The sequence below is a fragment of the Poecilia reticulata genome, chromosome 22 (genome assembly GCF_904066995.2).
Source record: "Poecilia reticulata chromosome 22, P_reticulata-male-v2, whole genome shotgun sequence".
NCBI classification, from domain to species: domain Eukaryota; kingdom Metazoa; phylum Chordata; class Actinopteri; order Cyprinodontiformes; family Poeciliidae; genus Poecilia; species Poecilia reticulata.
This window is the reverse complement of record NC_088851.1, coordinates 18,262,577-18,282,084: the sequence shown is the minus strand read 5'-3', so window position 1 is coordinate 18,282,084 and position 19,508 is coordinate 18,262,577. Positions and strand designations below refer to the sequence as shown.

The following is a 19,508-nucleotide window of genomic DNA, read 5'->3' as shown; positions in this document are numbered from 1 at the left end:
GGATCATTACTACACATCAACAATCACAGGACAATTACCTTGATTACAAGCATCCATTTGGTGTTCTAGCAGGCAGATTATGCCTTTACATGATTCTTAGCTTTGTGCTCCAATTCCTATATGCTTTTTTTATTAGTTTTTATAGGAGCTGGAATGAGAAAAGATTAAAGGAAGATGGTGTTATCTTTGACATTTTCTCTATCACTGTCGCTGCCTCACACCCTTGTTCTTTTCCAGTCTGATTCGCTGTATAATCCTCTCATCTTCCTCTTTTCATCCACGGGCGTAAGCTTACTTTTATTCTGAACCCACCTGAAGGTTTGTAGCCCACAGAGCGAGATTGGGATTTAGATTGCAGACTAAAAAGCTAAGTTTTTATATGTTACACATTAAAGGGAATGGATGACATTTTTGGCAAGCCTCAGTTTTTCCTAAGGAGAAGAAGGACAATATCAAGAGCACATTCGTAGCAGACGGAGGACTTTGACTGTTCTTCTCTCTGTAAAAGGTGTTCAAAGAACAACGATCCAGATGAATAAATTTGGATGCTTGCACATTTGTTAGCACTTGAATTGGCTAAAGTCAGACACAGGTGCATCAAAATCAGGTTCACGTGATCAGAACGTTATCGCTCAGTTCTTGAAGAAGAATCACACAGTTTGAAACTCATATATTTGGTTTGGTGTGCTTCCAGGGAGTTGGATTAAATTTTTAAATAAACTTGAAATGGAATGGCTGTGGAAAGAAATCAGCTTGTAGAAGTTACACGGCATAGTGATCAAATAAGTGTCATCAGCTGAATACTTTTTTCTCCACTGCAACAAGCTCTCGAGGAAATGTTTCCTCTGCAGCAGCTCTTTGCAATTAATTTTGATGACTAATCGCAATTATTCCTTTATTTGTGCAGCAACACACAAATTCAGCTTTTGGAATAATAAAATATGATCCGGCTGTAAACCGGGGAAGCAGCTGTTAGGCATGTTGGCAAACAAAACAGATTTTAAATAGTAAATTATTCTTTTTTAACCTGATCATGTTTTATGTTTATGTCCACAGTTAAAATGTCAGTTCCAGTTATTCTCTATAGTTCTATTTGTCTTCCATCCTAAAATGTAAAATGTAAAATCCGTCTTTGTAGAAAATCAAAGCATGGGATTAAATTTACAGCAGTTCGATAGTAAATTATATACTACTTTGTGTGAGTGTATCACATAAAAATCAAGGCAAATATTTGCTTCTATGAGTTTATACATCAACTATTCAGAATTTGAAAACTTCAAGATTGTAAAGACTTTTTTTTAAATAAGGAAAATCAAATTGTGGCTAAATGAGTTGTACATCTCTCATAGTTTTGGCCTAGTGGCCTGAAATTTTGAATCAAGCAACCCTAGTTTTTTATTTACTTATTTATTTCATTTTATACAAATAGGTCCTGTTCACACAAGGATGGTATTTTCCTTATTACAGTGTGCTGAGGTCTAATTACCTAATGTTCTTGCAACCAGCTATCTATTGAATTGAACACCAACATAGTACAAGATGCTTGAATGCTTCAGTCTGACATTTTCTGGGGGCAAACAGTTCAAACAAGGTAGGCAGGGTCATCGTCTTGCTTACAAGTCAGTCTGATTCATGCAAATATTAGGAATGTTGGAAAAAAAAATCACGGATTATGTTTTTCTATAATACAGATTTTCTGGTTGATCAGCCTAAAATATATGCGCCTGTAAAGCTACTTTTTTCGCAATCCCCTAAGCTCTCATTCATCCGCTGCAGAGAGGTTTTAGTCCGAGGCATTAGAGCTGGATCTGTACTTGAATTGTCCGCTGCCATGTCAGCACAATAGAACACCCATGGAGTAGGAAGCAGCCTGTTCAGCTCACTTGAACCCCTAACTCAGCACCACTCACCTTGCATCAGTGTCCGTCCACACTGCTGGCCCTGCAGCATTTAGTTTCTCTACGGCCTCTGGCACGTGTGCTTTTCCCTAACCTTGAGTGAGTCGCAAATTACGGAACAAGGAAAGTCCGGCATCTCAGCAGAAGTCTAAGCATGAGAAATGTTGCAGGAGGTGCTGTAAATGTGAAAGTACTGTGTGGGAAGCATGTGCAGTGTAAAGGAACAATAAAAGTAATCTCTGCAATAGTTGTTTAGATCTGTTTACATAACCTAGATCCATCAATCCGGCTCACTGTGTAACAAAGTAATGACACTTTGCAGAAACAAAGAAACCCAAGCAGTGAACGAAACTGTTGGACCCAGACAGTAAACCATCAGATCTGACCTCCAGCCTCCAGCAATGTCAGCAACTCTAATAGATATCTGTTTACAACAATCCAATTTACTTCTAATCAAAAGTTCCTTTGGGCTACAAAGCAGTTCAATTAGGTGCTCATTGGTAGATGTTGTACTATACAGCCTTTTACACCTCCCGGCACCTTTAAATTCAGTTTAAGCTCTCCTTTTACCTTTGGTTTTTGTCTCTATCTGACTCTTTCGAAACCTGTCAGATGGGGAGGGACTGTGATTCTGTGTGTGTGATGGCTTGTGTGTCTCTCACTGCTCCGGTGAGGAGCCTCAGGGAGGAACACGGCCATTAGGAAGGTGATGCCATCACTGCAGGGCATGAAGGCTTTATATCATTAACCTGACACACCCACATGCATACACACAGATAATACACTTTCCAGGACGTTCCACTGCTATTTCTTTAAACATTGAGGTTGACTTTTAATGTGTTTAACGGGACATGCTGCATCTAAGCCAATTATGTATGTCATGCAAGAATTTATAAACAAACTTTTATTCCCTCTGTCATTCCAATCACCCATCTATTTGATTGCGGAACAATTTCTTTTGATTTTTTTTAATGTTTATATGTGTGGGTTACTTGGATTGTTGCCCAAATTTAACGTTGAAATCATGTCATTGGAAATATTACAATCATTTCATTTATTACAATATCACTGAAAAAGTAATTAATTCAGGAACTTTGTTCACAGGGTTCACAGACTAATGTTTTCAACCCTGGATTTCCGTTAATTATGATTTTCTGCTGAAAGCTAATGAAAACAAATTAAATTTGAATTTGTTTTTCTGTGATGCCGTTTTCAAGTTAATAAATGAATAGTTTACTATAAATTAAATTAGACTGATTGCTTTGCAAAAAAAGAAAAATAATAATACAATTTCTTTATTTATCTTCTTTGTTCTGACTTGAGGGTGATGCAGTTTAATCACAAACTGTACACCAATTATCTAAGAGCAACAAGAAAATTGGCACAGAAAAGTCCTAGAAATTGGTTTAGCTACTATGGGGTGTTGTTTGTTGTGCAGTGTAGCATGAGAAGCACCTGACAAGAAACACAATAAGACTCTGCTGGATGTGGCGCCTCTTCACCAGTTGGTGGTTTGTCTGCAGGTGGGCCGCTGGAGGTGACAACACAGACTGTAACTCAAGCTGCTCACTTTTTCCCTCCCAAACAATCTGTCACTCCACAACAGCCACGCTGACATGCCAGATACAACTTTCACCCACTTTACATCAGCTGTTGGTATCATGGGAGTCTCACAAAAGGCGGGGGGAAGGAGCGTCAGAAAGAAGAGAGCAAATGGTGCTTCCTGATTAGCCCAAACATGTTGGGCTAATACTGTAGGTCTTTTAGGTGTTTATGCAAAATTGTTCCACAAGTTAATCATATTTAATTCAGAATTTCACATATGTGATCTTTTAAATTGGGCCTTTTCTTGTTTAGATGACTCTTCCCGTAAATGAAATCAGTTGAAAAATGTGTTTTATTTATCCTCAGATTAATTTTGTCTGATATTAAAATCAAACATTTGGAGCAAAAGACAAAAAAAGCATAAGTAATTTGTAAATATGGATAAATTGCTTCAGTGGAGAGAGATACCATTTCCTTAGTAGAACAATTGTTGGAGCTGATCCTCCGTAGCAGATTAACAGATAGCAGATTTTGAGAATTGAATGGAAATTAGAGTTGCATGGACTGAGCTCAAAGGTACAAATAATGTAAAGGCTCTTGTCCTAATGTTCTTCTAATACTTATTTAAATAAACGAATATGACTACATGAAAATTTTCTCTTCATTGCATTCATGTAAGAGTGTAGAGACACTGTTTGCCGGTTTGCACAGTTTTTAAGAGACAGATTGTTCACGTTGAGAATCAGGTGGATGTTACAGCCATAACTTTGTGTTTCAATGGCAGGAACCAAATCAAATCAAAGAGCAATGTTTTCTTTTACATTCTATACAACAAGAAAATCTGACTTTCTATACTTGAATACAGTTATTATGTAACTTTATTATGTAATATATTTGCTGTTTCTTTCCACAGAGCTGCATACCTTATAAATTGCTTTTAAAATTGATGCGATCCAATGTCGTGTTACTTGACGCTTAGGGTCATTGGGTCAATTCTTTTTCTGTTTTCTACTTTAGCCATGAAAACAAACTCTTTTATGTTGATATTTAACAGACAACTCTAAGTGTTGACAATGTCCTCGGCTCACTGTACGCAGGAAAAAATTAACAGCATGGGGATGTGGAGAATTGTTATAAATAAACAACAAGAGACCTAAATTAACAATAAAACTTAATTAGTCGCAATAAATATTTGCACATCCTCAAAACTTCATTATAATTTAGCCATCTGTGTATTGAGTGAACATGATCCAGGCCTGTTTATTTTGTTAATAAGATGATGTTGCTACGATACTCAACTTGATAAAACATGGCAAGTTAAAGCAAGAACATACTTCAGCTTCCTGTGCAAGGCACAAATCAGCAAAGTGTTTGAAACTGAAAATTGTTCCAAGCACATATTATAATTCCTGTGGTTATTGAACAGTTTAATTGCAGCTATTTCCTGTGCAGACAGGAAATAGCTGCAATAAATACTCAATTCTCTTTGCTTATAGATATTTGCCCTGACAGCATTATTGCTTAACATGCTGCACTCAAAACAGGAATTATTAAAAATAAATGTATCAAGGGCAGACACATTTTTAATATTCTTATTAATGAATATGACTTTTTAAGTGCCACGGTTTGAAATCGTGTCATCGGAGGACAACGGTAACGAGTCCCGTTCGGATTTCAAAGTAGTGTAAAATATTCCACGGGACCGTCCGAATCTTGGCAAAAGCTGCTACTTCCAGAGGGGATCTCAGCAGCAGGCTGCAGCACTGTGTGGTGCCTGAGGTGTGGTGACATGATGTGGGCTGACAGGTGGCACCGTGGGTAATAGGGCTAAAACTCCCATCATGCAGCCTGCTGAGACCCATTCCTATCACTCTGGCTGGCCAAATGTGCTCACCTACTCAGCCGCTTCTCGCTCATTACCGCATTGTGATTAAAAGCTGCAGCAAAGTCACAACTGGGATGGAGGTTTGAGGTGTGGTGTGACTGAAATTAACTGAGAAGTAAAGCGTAAAGCTGTGTGCACACAGTCGGCAGATTATAGCAACAGACCGTGCTGCATACAGCAACCGTCTTTCAGCAGGTCAGTCGCCATTTAAATGCACTCATGGTAAAATAGGTTTAGTCAAGGCAAATCCTTAAACAACCTCGCTATGCTGTCGTTATTTGTTGCTATTATCTGCCATCTTAATAGAATGATGTAAAAGTCCAGTCACATCACATCACGTTTTATAACATTCCCATAATTTCCTCGCATGTGATTGGATATTTAACATTTCATAATGATTTCCATGATCGCATTTCCAATGGTTAGAATTAGTTTTTGAATTAAAATGCAATTAAATCCATATGTGATGAAAAAAGTAATTCATCCAGGAACTTTGCCTCCGGAAGCAAAATTTGGATTACGGTAACTTTTAGGTAGACAATCATTTTGCTCATCATTTGAAAACAATGAGAATTTTTCCAATAATATTTACCACAAAATTTATTGTCGCATATACATATTGTTACGACTGGCTCAGGGTCGTAACAAAAACAATAGACCATGCCGCGTTTAAAGTGCATACAAATGAATATTCATTAACAAAAACAACAATGGATTGTGTATCAGTATTAGTGGTGTAATGCAAATGCTTGGATGTGTTGTATCAGTGCATATGGAAGTATTAACGTGCCAAAACAAAGACAAACTCAAAAGTGCAACAGGAGGGGAGCTGAGGCCTGGCCACCACACATCACAGCAGCAGAGTGGACGCTGAAGCAACAAGCGACCAGCGATGCAGAAGACAGAGACAGCCAGGTTTAAGTACTCTGTGCTCCCAATCACCAGATCAGAGACACCTGCAAAGGGGAGGAGCACAAAGACGGACAACAAGACACTTGCAGCCCAGCCTACAAGGCCGAGGGCTGTAACACATATATACAACCTTTTGCACAATGGCAGCATTAAAGACAACATGGAAATCAGTTTTAGATCTTCATCGATTAACTATTGCGCTTTTCAGTATTTGTTTTGGTGGTTTATAATTCGTCTTTAATAGGTAGTTTATAGATTTGAATTAGTGGGTACTTTGTTGGGTATCTATGGGTGAACTGATAATGAATTTGATGTTAATGACTTATGTTTTCAACAGATGTCTTTGATATTCTGTTGATGTTACATTCACTCTAAATCCTGAGGTACAGTATATACGGAGATGTTCTCATACTTCCTTTAGTGTAATATCTCAAACAAAGGAAGTAAACATCCATCAGAGTGATCTTAAAAAGCTATGGACTGATTTATTTATGAGCATCAATCTATTTTCAACTAACCTAATGTAGTTATATTACTAAGAAGAAACAAAAATTACATCCAGCAGAATGGATAGACATCACATCCTGCTTTTGTGTCTTGGCACATCTTGTAGCTTTGTGTTTGAAAAGCAGTTCCACAACCGGAAAGACGTACACGAACTGCATTAGTTCTTCAACAATTTATTTCTTTTCCATCAAAAGAAATGCACAGATCAGCAAAGCTATTACATACAAATCGCCATACAATAGCAGTTCATTATTTTATCTATTTTGTTGACGTTGAGGGGTGATCGGTTTATTCCATTTGTTATTTTTACACTGTATCTCGAACATTTGAAGTTATGCTGCATTCAGCAACAAAATAGGAAATACCAACGTTTTTTTCTTCCACGTTCAACCACAAACTACGTACTGTATCTGGTCAGTTAACAGATTATCGCTCCAGTAAGACTATTGTATTACATACAATATGGAAAAAAAACAAAAAAAACAAACATTTTGCATAGCTTCATTGTAATGTAGATACAGTACTGTAAGGCACTTCATAAAGAACTTTAGGCATTTATTTTACCTTTTGCCACTTCTCTCTAGAAACGTCACTTTAATATGCAATGTTACAACATCTGAATAAAACTTTTCTGTAGTCACATTTTTGCCCACTATATATTATCTTCTACACTTCTCTGCTTTTCTTTTGGCATTAAGTCTCAGGTTCGACATTCATACATTGTGCATAATATTGACTGAAACATTGTCTGATAACCCCACATACCCACTATTTTTCCAAAACACTATAAATAAATATAAAAAAAATTGTGCAATAACTTGGGGTTATGTTGTTGAAAAGGCAACACACGTCAATAACAAGTCCCGAATCTAAAACAGATCAAATAAGTCTGAGTAAGTCAGAATCCTTTTTTTTTTCCTGTACCAACAGTGGCGATCAACATGACCTCCACTCATCTCTTGTTTTTAATAAAAACATTTCTTTAAGCTTCTTGCCAACCATTTCCAAAGCAATGCTGGGTTGACTGTGTGTGTGTGTGTGTGTGTGTGTTAAATCTGTCTGAATAGAGAAAAGGAAAATGCATCTTCTCTATCCCAGCTGGTCTTCGTACTGCTTCCGGAAGCAATCTCCAGCTGGGAAGAAATCCCAGCAGCGCTCCTGATACATCTTCCACACATAGGACTCCTGGGCACCAAGCAGAGACAGTCTTATGAGATTAAAAAAGCCAACTTAAATTAAGGAACTTGAAATCCTCACACCACATTTTTGCACATCAGAGGGAGCAATTCTGTCTGATTCAGGATCATTTTCTTAACCAATAGAAATTGTTCTTCTCTTCATATTCTCAGCACTTGGAATGTGTTTGGATCGTTTTAGCTTAACTAGTTTGGTGCACCTCAAACCTAAGTAGCTAACAACTGGTTTTACATCTTTATAATCAAACAAGATCAGACAGATGACTGAAGGATCTTATAATGATACCCTTAGGCTTTGTGCATAGAGAAGATACTCTACCTGGCCAGTGTGCTCCGTTTCATCCTTATTGATGAGGTACATCAAGAAAAACCTTAAAAGACAAAAACATCACCGTTAGTTCGTAACATTCTACGCACAGACAAGAGAGAGAGAAAATGAGATGTGCAGATTCAAATTTGTTACATGATGCCACGTTATTTTTGGACAATCAATGTCTGAGGCGAGAGTCTAAACAAAGCAACAAAACCCTGCCTCCATCCCTGAATCACCTGCTGCTTCCAAAATCAGGTGTAAATGGCAACGAGCCACCATATCTCTGTGGGCGTCACAGCACGCCGGCTCATAATGAATACTGCATGAGAGTGCACTATGGCAAACCTATTTTCCAATAAAGTTCATAGCATTAAATAGTAATGAAGCGAGATAATGAGGTCGTCTCGGATCCACCGGCTAGCTGACTGTGAGAGCAAATGGACTGAGACTTTCTGTTGTTAGTGGTGTTATGCAGAAGCCATGGCCAAGCAGGGAGTTCAGAGGAAGCACACCGGGGGGGAGGGGCGTCTCCTGGATCGAGTGATCTGGATCGTTTCGCCCCAAATACTGTGCCAATGTGCTAAATCTATCAGTCACGTAGTTAAAGATCAAAAGCAACGCATAATGAGGAAAAATGGACATACTAATTACCGTGAAGGTTTGTACTTACAGGTAGTTGGCCAAATTGTGCTCTTGCAGGGTGTGAGTCTCGAAGCCATGAGGCGTTGTGTCAAAGTAGTCATTACCAATGCCGCAAATGAAACATTTGGTCTGAGGGAGATAAGATAAAAATGTGTTTATAGGATTTATTCTACGTTGCTTCACTAGCATTATTGTGTTTGGTAAGTGTGATATAAGGCATTCTCCCCCAGGTTGATTTCACGTCTCCTGTAGTTTTGAGTTCATCTAAGATTGTAACATCACCCGTGTCAGCACCTGATTCATGTTTTATGTGAATACTAAGGCTGAGAAAATTACTCTGAAGAAGGCATGCTAAGTTGTATGTAGTGTGAGAAAAGCATGCAATTTTACTTTGCCTCCGTCATATATTTTGTCTAAGATTACCCCATCATGTATGTAATAATTAAATGTATGTATTGACAGACACAAAACATACACTATTCACACACACAAAAAAAATCCTGAAATTGGGTCAAAATCCGCATTAAATTATGTAAAACATTTTCTTACCTCCATGTCTTCTTTGACTTGTTCCTGCTGATCTCTCAGCTCTCCAAAGGCGTCAATGATCAAACCTACATCCACAAACAGATGTTATGGGCATAAATAAGCATCATCCTGAAGACAAAGTGTCCTGCAGATGTACTTTTGAACTATTTTTCCTTCATTCAAGTTGCAGCTGCAAAAGTCACTCTTTTGGGTGGGGGTTATGAAATGCACTGCAACTATATTCACACTGCCTGAGTCAATACCTTGTAAAATCTCCTTTTGCTTTGTGCTTCTATCAGCTTTGCAAATCATTTTTCCTTATTCTTTTAAGAGAAAACCACAAGCTGCAATCTGACAGCAAATTACAAGTCTTTAGGTCTGGACTTTGACTGGGCCATTAAAAAACTTTTATACAATTTGGTAAAAACTAATGATCTTTAAAGAGGGGGAGCTTGGATCTTGACTTTGCCCAATAGGAGGAAAGCTGAATCTGTATCCCCACCTATCAGACTCCTCCTCTCCTCATCTTCCCCCTTTTCCAATTTAAAGTCTCATAAAGAGTCAGAAGGAAAAGCAAAACAGAAATCTTAAAAAAAACAAAACAAACAAAAGCAGACAAAGGATAGAAACAGCAGAAGAAAAATATAAGAAATATTACAAGACAAAATAAATCAATACATGCTAAAAAAAAACGTAACAGTAAATAATGACTAAATATATAAATACACAATACGAAAAATTAGAAAAAAATAAGGAAACTAATAAAAGTATAAGATTTGAAATAAAATTGAAATGAAGTATTAGCGATATATTAAATTAAAACTTTTAAAAATGATATTAGTTTATGTGCCTTTTTCCTTTTCTTCATGAAATATTTAGCACATTAATTACTTTATCAAGCCATCTATTCATTTCTACATGTATTGAGAGTTTTGACAAGCACCACTTGTCTTTCTTGTATCACAGAACCCTCTCCGGCTATATTGTGACAAAATCTAAAAGAGTTGATTGGGAAGTGAGGAGAATGTAATAAAAAATATCAGACAGCATCTTTGAGCCAAATGAAACAGATCGTTTCATTATTTCCTAAAAATATTTCTAGTAAAGACTGTGTGTACACTTGACAAACCTACCTTGAATGATAGCCAGCAGGATAACAATGACAAAGAAGAAGAACGTAATGTCAAAAAGGATGCGGTAGAGTTCATACGGGTCGCCCGCCGGGTCCTCGATTTCGTCCCCGATGCCGCCTCCTGCTCTCACCCCAACGTACATGTGGAACAGGTAGCACTACGACAACAAAAATGGAGAATTGTTTTAAGTGTGAGAATGAGACAAGTTAAGTTGGAGAAAAAAATGGCGTTTTCCGTTCACCGTCATCATATCATCACACTTCATGTCTGGCTCATCGTCATCCGCGCTCTTGTTGTAGAACTTCCTGAAGAAGTTAAATGCCACCACAGTGTAGAGATAGACCACGACTGCCAGCAAGCCGACTGTCAACACAAGCTGTAGAGGAAAGTGGGGAACAGTCATTACCATCTGCCAATGTACTTTTATTACATGTTTTGGTTTGAAACATAATCAGCACAGCGGAGGCAGGTTTGACAATCACCACTTGTTCTCTTTAACAAGGAGAACAGCGGGATCTCTGTAGAGAGGAGCAGGTGAGATCAAAAGAGCTGCAGCATGTATTTGCTAGTCATAAATCTAATTTAAAACATTTAATTTTACATTTAACATACAGCTCTGTCCAGACTTGGCCCAAACACTAATCTGCATGTCAGCTTAAAAGATAAAATCAAGGAAGCTGCAAAAAATTAAACTTGGACTATAAACGTGATTGATGGATCTACCCACAGGCCAATGACTTTGAAAAGTGTCAGTAATTCCTAAAGGTCTCAAACTTTTTAGATTTTCTCTCACTCCTGAGACTGTGATGAAATTAAAGTTTGATTTATGCCTCTGGTTATTTTATAATTGTAGTTCAGATTGCAAGAAAATTTCAGTGAGAAAACTAAATTCTTTATCAGCCTTACTTGCATATTACCCTGCATAAATTGTTTAAAAAAAAAAAAAAAAAAAAAACTGCACATGCAGGTCAGGCAGTATTCAAGCCTGGTTTTAGTTGAACCAAAAAATGCTCCAGAATGCACTAGTTAAAATTTGTTTAACTAGTGCACTCAGTTTTAACTGCATATGTAACTGCAGTGATATAGTTAAAGTTGGTTTATTGTTTAAAATACTTCAATTAAAAATTCTACTTAATTCTCTTGACTTACAAAGCAACAATTAAAGACTTTGATCTTCTTTTGCTGATTGTAGCTTGTAGGCTAAATCTATTGTGTGCCTCACACAAATTTTACCCTCAATCCTTAACTCAGCACTGACCCCTGTTGTCTAGAAGAAGACTTGCCTCCTTCTTCTTACCTGTTTGCCATTATGAGTGACGGAGGACAGGATTGTGCGGAGGGTCTTGAAACCCATGGCGATGTCCAGCAGATGGGCAGCGAAAAAAAAGTTGTTGTAGTGCCCCAGAATGGACATGGTTGTGTACCAAACTAGATACAGGAATGACTATTGCAGACACAAAATGATCAGAATCAATAGCTGAGTGACACTAAAAGGAAAATCCCAAAATATGATTGTCACTTATTATGTCGACTTACGTTGTCCGTAAACACCACTCCCATTTTCCAGACCTGGTATTTTGTATCAATTGAGCTCAGCCTGGAAAAGGAAATAAGCTGGTATTAATCATTCATGTTTTCTGTTTGCCCTCATATTCCAGTCTCGTAGCTATTTATTGCTCCAATCTCACACCATGACACTAGTGATGCCTCCTTGGCAACCGTCTCCTCTGTGGGGTTGAAATCCAGAGCACTCTTGTCCAACCCCAGCAGTTCTGCTATCCTCTCTGCTCCGTACAGGTCTCCATACTTTTTAATCACCTGCAAACAGCAGTCAGAAAAATAAACAAGTGAGAAGACGAGCAGGGAGGCTCCTCTTTTGGTTTTACTTTAGACCTTGTGTGGATTACAGATTTGACCAAGAAAACAAATATTTAAACAACTTACTTTGCGTTTGACAAATTTATCCCAGTAGTTGTTGGGAAAGGAGCTGATAAAAGCCACAAAAGCACACATAAAAATTAAACCACTGTTACAGCTCAGAGAGAAATAACAGTGATGTGATTGACTCACGGGGTGTTGATGACCAGCCTGTCCCACTGTCCTTTAATGTCGTCGTCAGACGGCTGCTCGGTAATATAGAGGCCTGCAAACTCCAGCTTCCTAGCTATTTCCTTTTCTCGTTTGAACACAACCAGAGGCACCTTGTGTAAAGAAAAACACGTTTTTAGGTTCAAGTCTTAAACACTAACCTAATTTTTTTTTTTTTAGAGAAACAGATTATATAAGATTATATAAGAAGTCAAAATCAAAATAAGTCTTTGAAAAATACAATGAAAACCCTAAGATTAAATTTGAATAGCAATAGGATTCCTGAGTGTTTTTTTAAAAGTTTTATTTAATGGAGGCAGAGAAAAGCTATTTTATGAGGTTTTCAAGATGGTTCCCACTTAAGAAGAAAAAAAAAAAATCAACCTATCTAATAAAGCTACTGCCACGATGCAGAATGTTTACATATAACCGTCATATAGTTTTGTGCAGATAGTGCTAAAGTTCAAGTAAATGAATAGTTTTGCAATGGACAGCTTACATAATGATATTTTTTGTCAATATACCTTCAAATAGTAATATCCCACCACACACAGGAAAGATATGATGGTATGTAGTACTGCCAGACAACAAAGTGTTGGTGCCATGTAACCAGTGCTTTCCTGCAGGACAAAGTACTCGAGTGCTCCTTCATCCTCCTCCTCTCCTTTGCCTCTCCGGCTCCAGGGGTCTTCATCTTCTGAGTAATCACCGGTCACCTAAAAGAGCATTTTATTAACGTGTAAAACAAAGCAAACGAGGTCAAATTCTCAATCGTAATATCAGAATGGTGTAAAAACAAATGTACCTTGTAGAAGAGAAGTATGAAGTTGATTGCAAAGGCAACAAAAAGTGCCAAGAAGCGCAAGTTGTAGAAATTTCTAGCCAGGTAGTTCTATAAAGAAATTATGAGAATAATGTCTGCATGAGTTATATATGCAACTTATTCAATTACAGTTTTCTTTAAAGTTCTGGTGCTTCATTAAAAAAAAAAAAAAAAAAAGAACCAAGAAAGCATTTGTTGTAAGCAGCACATGTTCATGTTGATATGTGATCAGGTTTTTATGTAAAGTCTAAACTTAATGCTGCAGGCTAAATTCTGTAGATTGACAGCTGCTCAGAAACATCGCAGGTGAGCTTTTTAAATACCAAGACAAAAACTTTCAATCAGAGGAAATGAAAAAAAAAACAAAAAAACATTAGGTGGTTGAAGTCTGCAAAAAAGGCAAAGCATTTATCTGTATTTTTTTTAGTCCAAGTTTGTCTTTTCTTGTTATCATGGCAACTGCCTCCAAAGCAATGTGTGGGAGTGCTTGGTTATCCACTGTTAAACCTGACAAACAGTGAATAATTCCTTGTTAATCAGTCTCAACCATAACAAATTTTAAGATGCTTTGGCCAAGCATTTATTGATTTGGTGTTGAGAGTAATCATAGGTAAACTTCTGACCAGCATCTTAGTCTGGTAGATTTCTAAGCCAGCCAGAAAGCTGGCCATAAAGGCCTCTGGTGGTTCTTTCCTCAGGCCGAGCCTCTTCTTTGGGGCTCTTCTCTCCTCTATCGAATGCTGTGGTGGAGCTTCGTCCTTGGTCTTGTCATGGTCCTTTTTCTCACCATCCTCTGAACTGCAAACGTAAATTCCATTAGTGACAGAAAGTGTGAAGTATGTGAGGAAAAAAAGTGTTTGAAGAATAAGAGTGAATGCAGAAGTATTTCTATGCACACAAGTACAAAGTTTGTAGTTTATGAAAAACTACACTCACTCTCCCTTCTCTGAGTCTGATCTGTAGTCTCCATTTGAAGCCTTCTTCTTTGCAGCCATCTGTTAAAAAATTGCATGTTCAACATTTATTTTCAAGTCAAAAATTACTGAAGCGCAAAAGAAATTATGACACAACACACAAGACAGTTATGGTTCACAGTTAATCTATTTTGCTTTTGCTCTGCACAAACATGCTTGTCCCAAGAACTTCTTTACATTTTGTCAGACTGCAGCCGCAAATTTCATTATTAGTGATGTGAATGTTTTCTATTGGGATACGTGGCGGGTATGTATAATTGTGAAAGGCCTTACAAATAAAACTCTGGAAAGCATAGTCTGTATATGTAAGCAACCGACCTGAATTAATACTTAAGTAGAACTTCTTTTCTGCCATTACATTGTTTTTCAACACATGAATATGTCCACATGTATGACTGCTGTATTCCTTGGTCTTTCTGATGTTCACCAATGTTTCCTAACAAACCAGGGTTTTTTCCCACATGGCCCAAAATTGTCTAAGGAGCTGTAAATTATTATACATCATAAATGTAAAGAAAAGTATATATGCCATATTTTTAGGGTCATGTATCAACTGATTTTTATTTTCTAGGCACAACAGGAACATGATTTATATAAGTGTTTGATATGTTTAAAAATTAACTGAATGCAAATGTGGATGTACCCAGATCTGGTTTTGAGTAAAAGTTGCTTGATATATGTGGTTCTATTTCTAATGAAATAACATAAAATAAAGAAAAAACATGATTATTGAAAATTAATACTTTTGGTTTACGTAACATTTTCTATTTTTGAAAATGTAATTTTGTCAGTAAAAACTTAACCCTTATCTACCTTTGCTGATTTTGCTAGTAGCTCAAATATAAACCATTATGTCTTTAAATAGGCGTAACAATAATAACATAATAATAATAGCTAATAACTTTATTTAAAGTTTTCAGAAAACAAGGGGCTTAATAATATTGGAAAAAAAAATTAAAAATGCATATTTTTTTTCACTTCACAATTAGGCTCAACTTTGTGTTGCTTTATCACATAATATTCCAGTAATAGACATTGACGTTGTAACATGACTAAATTTGAAGAAGTTGAATACAGTACTTTGAAAGGTATTATTACTAACCTGTGCCTTCTTCTGCTTGACGGCGCTGGCTATTGATGGAGCATCTCCCACCACCACCTCCGATACGTCCCCCAAACCTGGCTCACTGCCATGCTTGCCCTCCCTCTTTGGCGGTATGTTGAGCAGCTCCGCCATCAGGTCAGTCTCCGCTGCATCGCCCTGAACCATCTGACCCATCTCCTCCAAAGCTGAAGCATCGTTGGCCTCCATTTTTTCTGTTTCCAGGACATCTCCATGAATCCCAAACTGAGTGGGGTCAGGCATGTTTCCCAAGATATCCGTCACCTTCATATTCTTAGCCCCTTCGACCAGGCCACCCCCAAACATAGTGGTCCACAAGATGTGGAAGAAACCCCAAACCAGGCTGTAGATAAAGTGGAAAAGACCAGTGATGATCATCCAGAAAAAAGAGAAGAAGCCCTTCACCATCTCCCTCACACTCATCTTCCTGAATCGCCGATACTGCCGCCTCATGCTCTTCAGAGTGAGCAGTTGTCGGAAGTGACACAGGTTCTTTCTCATTGAGATGCAGGCGATTGTGAAAGCTGAGGAAGACTCCATCATGACGTTCTCCTCTTCTTCCTCGTCCTGATTCTCCACTACATTTTGGCTCTCGTCCTCATCCTCGTCAGAACGCTCAACAGGATCCGGCTCTGAGATCTGAGAAGCCAGCTGCATTTCAAAGATGGTGTCCTCACAGAAGTTGACAAACAGCTCCATCTTCTCACTCTCCCCGCCCTCATTGACCACATCGAAAATGAACTGCCGCTTCGACTCTTTCACCTGAGGCTTTTCCCACTGCGTGCGACTTGACTCACTGATCTCAAAGTAGACCCTCTCGATGCGTTTGGCTCCACCCATGATCTCAATACGACCCAAGAAAGGCTCAAAGTAGCTCAGGACGCTTTCAGCCAGGTTAAGGAAAGTAGAGAGACGAGCATCATGGGGCATATGCTCCGAGAGGTTGGTGAGCAACACGGCCACATTGAAGCCAATGTCCTTTGCTGGTTCATGAAATCTCTCCACAAATTGTTTGTAACTAAACATGTCGTTTTCATCAGCCTCAGCGCAGGAGAGAAGAAACTCAATTTCAGACTGAGAGTACTGCTTCTGGTTCTCCATGGACTTTTGAAAGTCCTTCTTAGAAATGACGCCTTTACTCTCTGAGTCGTATTCCTTAAAACTGTCTGATGTCGTCAAGTCCTTCAGCTTGAGGAACATGTCAAAAAATTTCAGAATCATCTCCAAGTTACTTGAAGACTCCACCAAGGTGTCAACCATCTGTTTGCCAATAGTTCCATTCACAACGTTACCTGTTAAACAACAAGGTGATCGAAAAAGGGTTTGTAAGGAATTACATCCATGGGAAAAAACTGTAGTGCTGAACTTTGTTTTGCATTTTGTCATATTCCAACCACTAACTTCAATTTATTTTAATTGGGATTTTTTTTGCGATAAACTGACACAGCACTGGAAAATGTCACATGGTTTTTAAAATTATTTACAAATAACTTTCTGAAAATGTGACAAGCACTTTGTAATCAGTGTATCTGATTGGACTTTGTAAAACCACCTTCTGATGGAATTACAGCACAATGTTATTTTTGGGAATGTCTCCACCAGTAATATAGATCAAGGTCAACAGGATTAAAGGCCATCTGTACATTTTCCACGGATTCATTTGGATTTAGGTCTGGACTTTGACTTGCCCACTCTAAGACACAAACCTGCTTTGTCATAAAACATTCATCTGTAGCTCTGCGTTTGTTTTGTAAGGTACTGCCCCGAAGGAAATATCTATTTTTAAAGAAGCTCTGTCAATCTCCCATTCAACCTTGACCAACTTCCCTATCTGCTGAAGAAAAGCATGTTGATACCACCACATTCTAATGATTTATTTATGGTAATGTAATTTTTTTGTGTGATTTTTCACATGAAGCAAAAAAAAAAAAAAGTAGATGAGACATTTGGGTCTCATCTGTCCAAAAGTACATTCCCAGACAGGTCTGACCCCTGCAAGGCTTTATTTAGCACTTCTTTCTTCAAGTAAAGTCTCTCTCTTTGGCACTCTTCCATAAAATCCAGATTCACAAAGTGCGCAATTAATAGATGTTCTGTCCAGAATTTCTCCCATTTGAATTATCTGCAGCTTCCCTAAAGTAACAATGTTTTTGTATGGTGGCAAAAGTGCCAACTATTTTCAGATCCAAAGCTTGGAATATTGTTTTATAGCTTAAATCTTTCATTATGCCTGACTTGTCTGCTATATCCCGTGCTCTTTAATATGCCATTTGTTAAATCTAAATTACATGCAGAAGAATTTATTGACAAGCAACATTTGAATGTCATTGTCTGCACTGTATTTCGTAGGGGTATCAGAGGTAAGGGGGTGCAATTTCATTGCGAGCCACTCTTAATTTTTATTTATTCAAAGATTTTGAAAACCATGGCTCATTTTACCCCTCCATTTATAGTTGTTGCTTTGATTTGGCCTATCCTGTGACAATCACAACAAAATATATTGACTGGGTCTTTAACTTGGCATTATGTAAAAAAAAAAAAAAAAGTGCAAGTTGCATGAATACTTTTTGTAAGATTCAGAGGATCTAACAGTTGGTTATATATTTCAATCATGAAGTAAACGTACCTTCTAGAAGAGAAAGCATCATGACAATCATGTCCTGCTGCAGGTCCAGGAGCTCCTTCAGTAATTCAATCTGACTGGAGTCCTGTTGCGAGAAGGGAAAAAATATCACTCAGACAACTGATGGCCTTCCTGTAGGGATTGCTCTGCACTATTTAATAACCCTGAGCTGAGTCTCAAGTGATCAAGGCTGCTTCGGATTCTGCTGGGGGCCAGACGGTCCCTCAACTCAACATCCATCGATCATCACCAGGGTTGATGTTATTTCACCGTCCAGGAGCAGATGGCTGGGCCACTCTGACTCATTTAGGGTCTCTCTGGATCTTGTATTAACCATGCCATAAATCCAAACCTAACTTTGATGGGTTGAATTCAACCCCCGCACATGTGCTCTGCAACATCCACTGTCACACCTAAATCCTTAGAGATGATAAGATAAGGTTATAAATCTTATAACTAAATTGGCTAACGTGATTGTATTGCAGTAACAGGCAATGTTATCATTGAGGCTGGAGTGACCTCTAGTGGTGTCTCAGAAAACTAATGCTAATGCTGTTCAGGTTTTTTAATTTTAACTGCATAAGTGGTTCCATATAAAAAAAATATTTGAGTATTTATATTCTGACTTTGACTGAAATGCACTTTTATATCCACATTACCTTCTATGATATTTATTTAAAGCCAAAATTCTAAACAATTTATGGATTTACAGACAAAAATATGTACAACAGAAAATGCAATTCAGCTGACAAGTTCATTAGCAAATATTTGACTATACTTTCAACCTTTAAAGAATTTCAAAGCTGACTTCCTATTGGAAGCTGATTCCTCAACAATGTGGCTAAGTCTTTACATGCATATCATTTGTAAAAAGCATTGAAATATAACAAGAAAATCATTTTCATTTTAACTGAAAGATACATACAACAAGATGTATTGTCTCTACTTTCACCCTGCAAGTATCATCTGTAAAATGGTTAGACATTGTTGTAAATATTATGCCAAACTTTTTAGCATAACAGTCTAGGAAGTGGTTGCCAAGCTCACAAATGAAAACAATAGAAACATTTCTATCAAAGAAATACTTCCTCACGTCTGACAAGTTCAAGTTTATTTCTGCTGACATAAATCAAATACCTGGGATAATTTCATCTGCATGTTGGCAAAGACATGCAAGAAGCCCACAACTGCATCCCACAGCCTGCTGTGAGCCAGACTCTGCTGATTACCGATGCATGGACCCTGGAGGACAAACAATACGGTTGATAGGAGGGAAAGAGTGACATGGCTAACTGTGGAGCAGTGTGTGGTGATGCAA

General features: G+C 37.9%; 1 protein-coding gene across 3 annotated transcripts in view; it reads right to left on the bottom strand.

The window, feature by feature from the left end:
* Positions 1-6,904: 6,904 nt before the first annotated feature.
* The window catches only part of LOC103458525 (ryanodine receptor 3), a 108,702-nt gene continuing 96,098 nt past the window's right edge, over positions 6,905-19,508 (bottom strand). For all 3 annotated transcript variants that reach the window (XM_081603659.1, XM_081603658.1, XM_017302490.2), the window contains 18 exons: positions 19,328-19,432; positions 18,194-18,275; positions 15,547-16,859; positions 14,407-14,465; positions 14,094-14,268; positions 13,453-13,539; positions 13,172-13,363; positions 12,630-12,760; positions 12,504-12,546; positions 12,250-12,377; positions 12,096-12,156; positions 11,857-12,003; positions 10,801-10,935; positions 10,560-10,716; positions 9,448-9,512; positions 8,927-9,027; positions 8,263-8,314; positions 6,905-7,932 (listed from right to left, as the gene is read on the bottom strand). In XM_081603659.1, the coding sequence (XP_081459785.1) occupies positions 7,837-7,932; positions 8,263-8,314; positions 8,927-9,027; positions 9,448-9,512; positions 10,560-10,716; positions 10,801-10,935; positions 11,857-12,003; positions 12,096-12,156; positions 12,250-12,377; positions 12,504-12,546; positions 12,630-12,760; positions 13,172-13,363; positions 13,453-13,539; positions 14,094-14,268; positions 14,407-14,465; positions 15,547-16,859; positions 18,194-18,275; positions 19,328-19,432 (3,129 nt within the window). In that variant the 3' untranslated portion in view covers positions 6,905-7,836. The remainder of the gene's footprint in view (positions 7,933-8,262; positions 8,315-8,926; positions 9,028-9,447; positions 9,513-10,559; positions 10,717-10,800; positions 10,936-11,856; positions 12,004-12,095; positions 12,157-12,249; positions 12,378-12,503; positions 12,547-12,629; positions 12,761-13,171; positions 13,364-13,452; positions 13,540-14,093; positions 14,269-14,406; positions 14,466-15,546; positions 16,860-18,193; positions 18,276-19,327; positions 19,433-19,508) is intronic.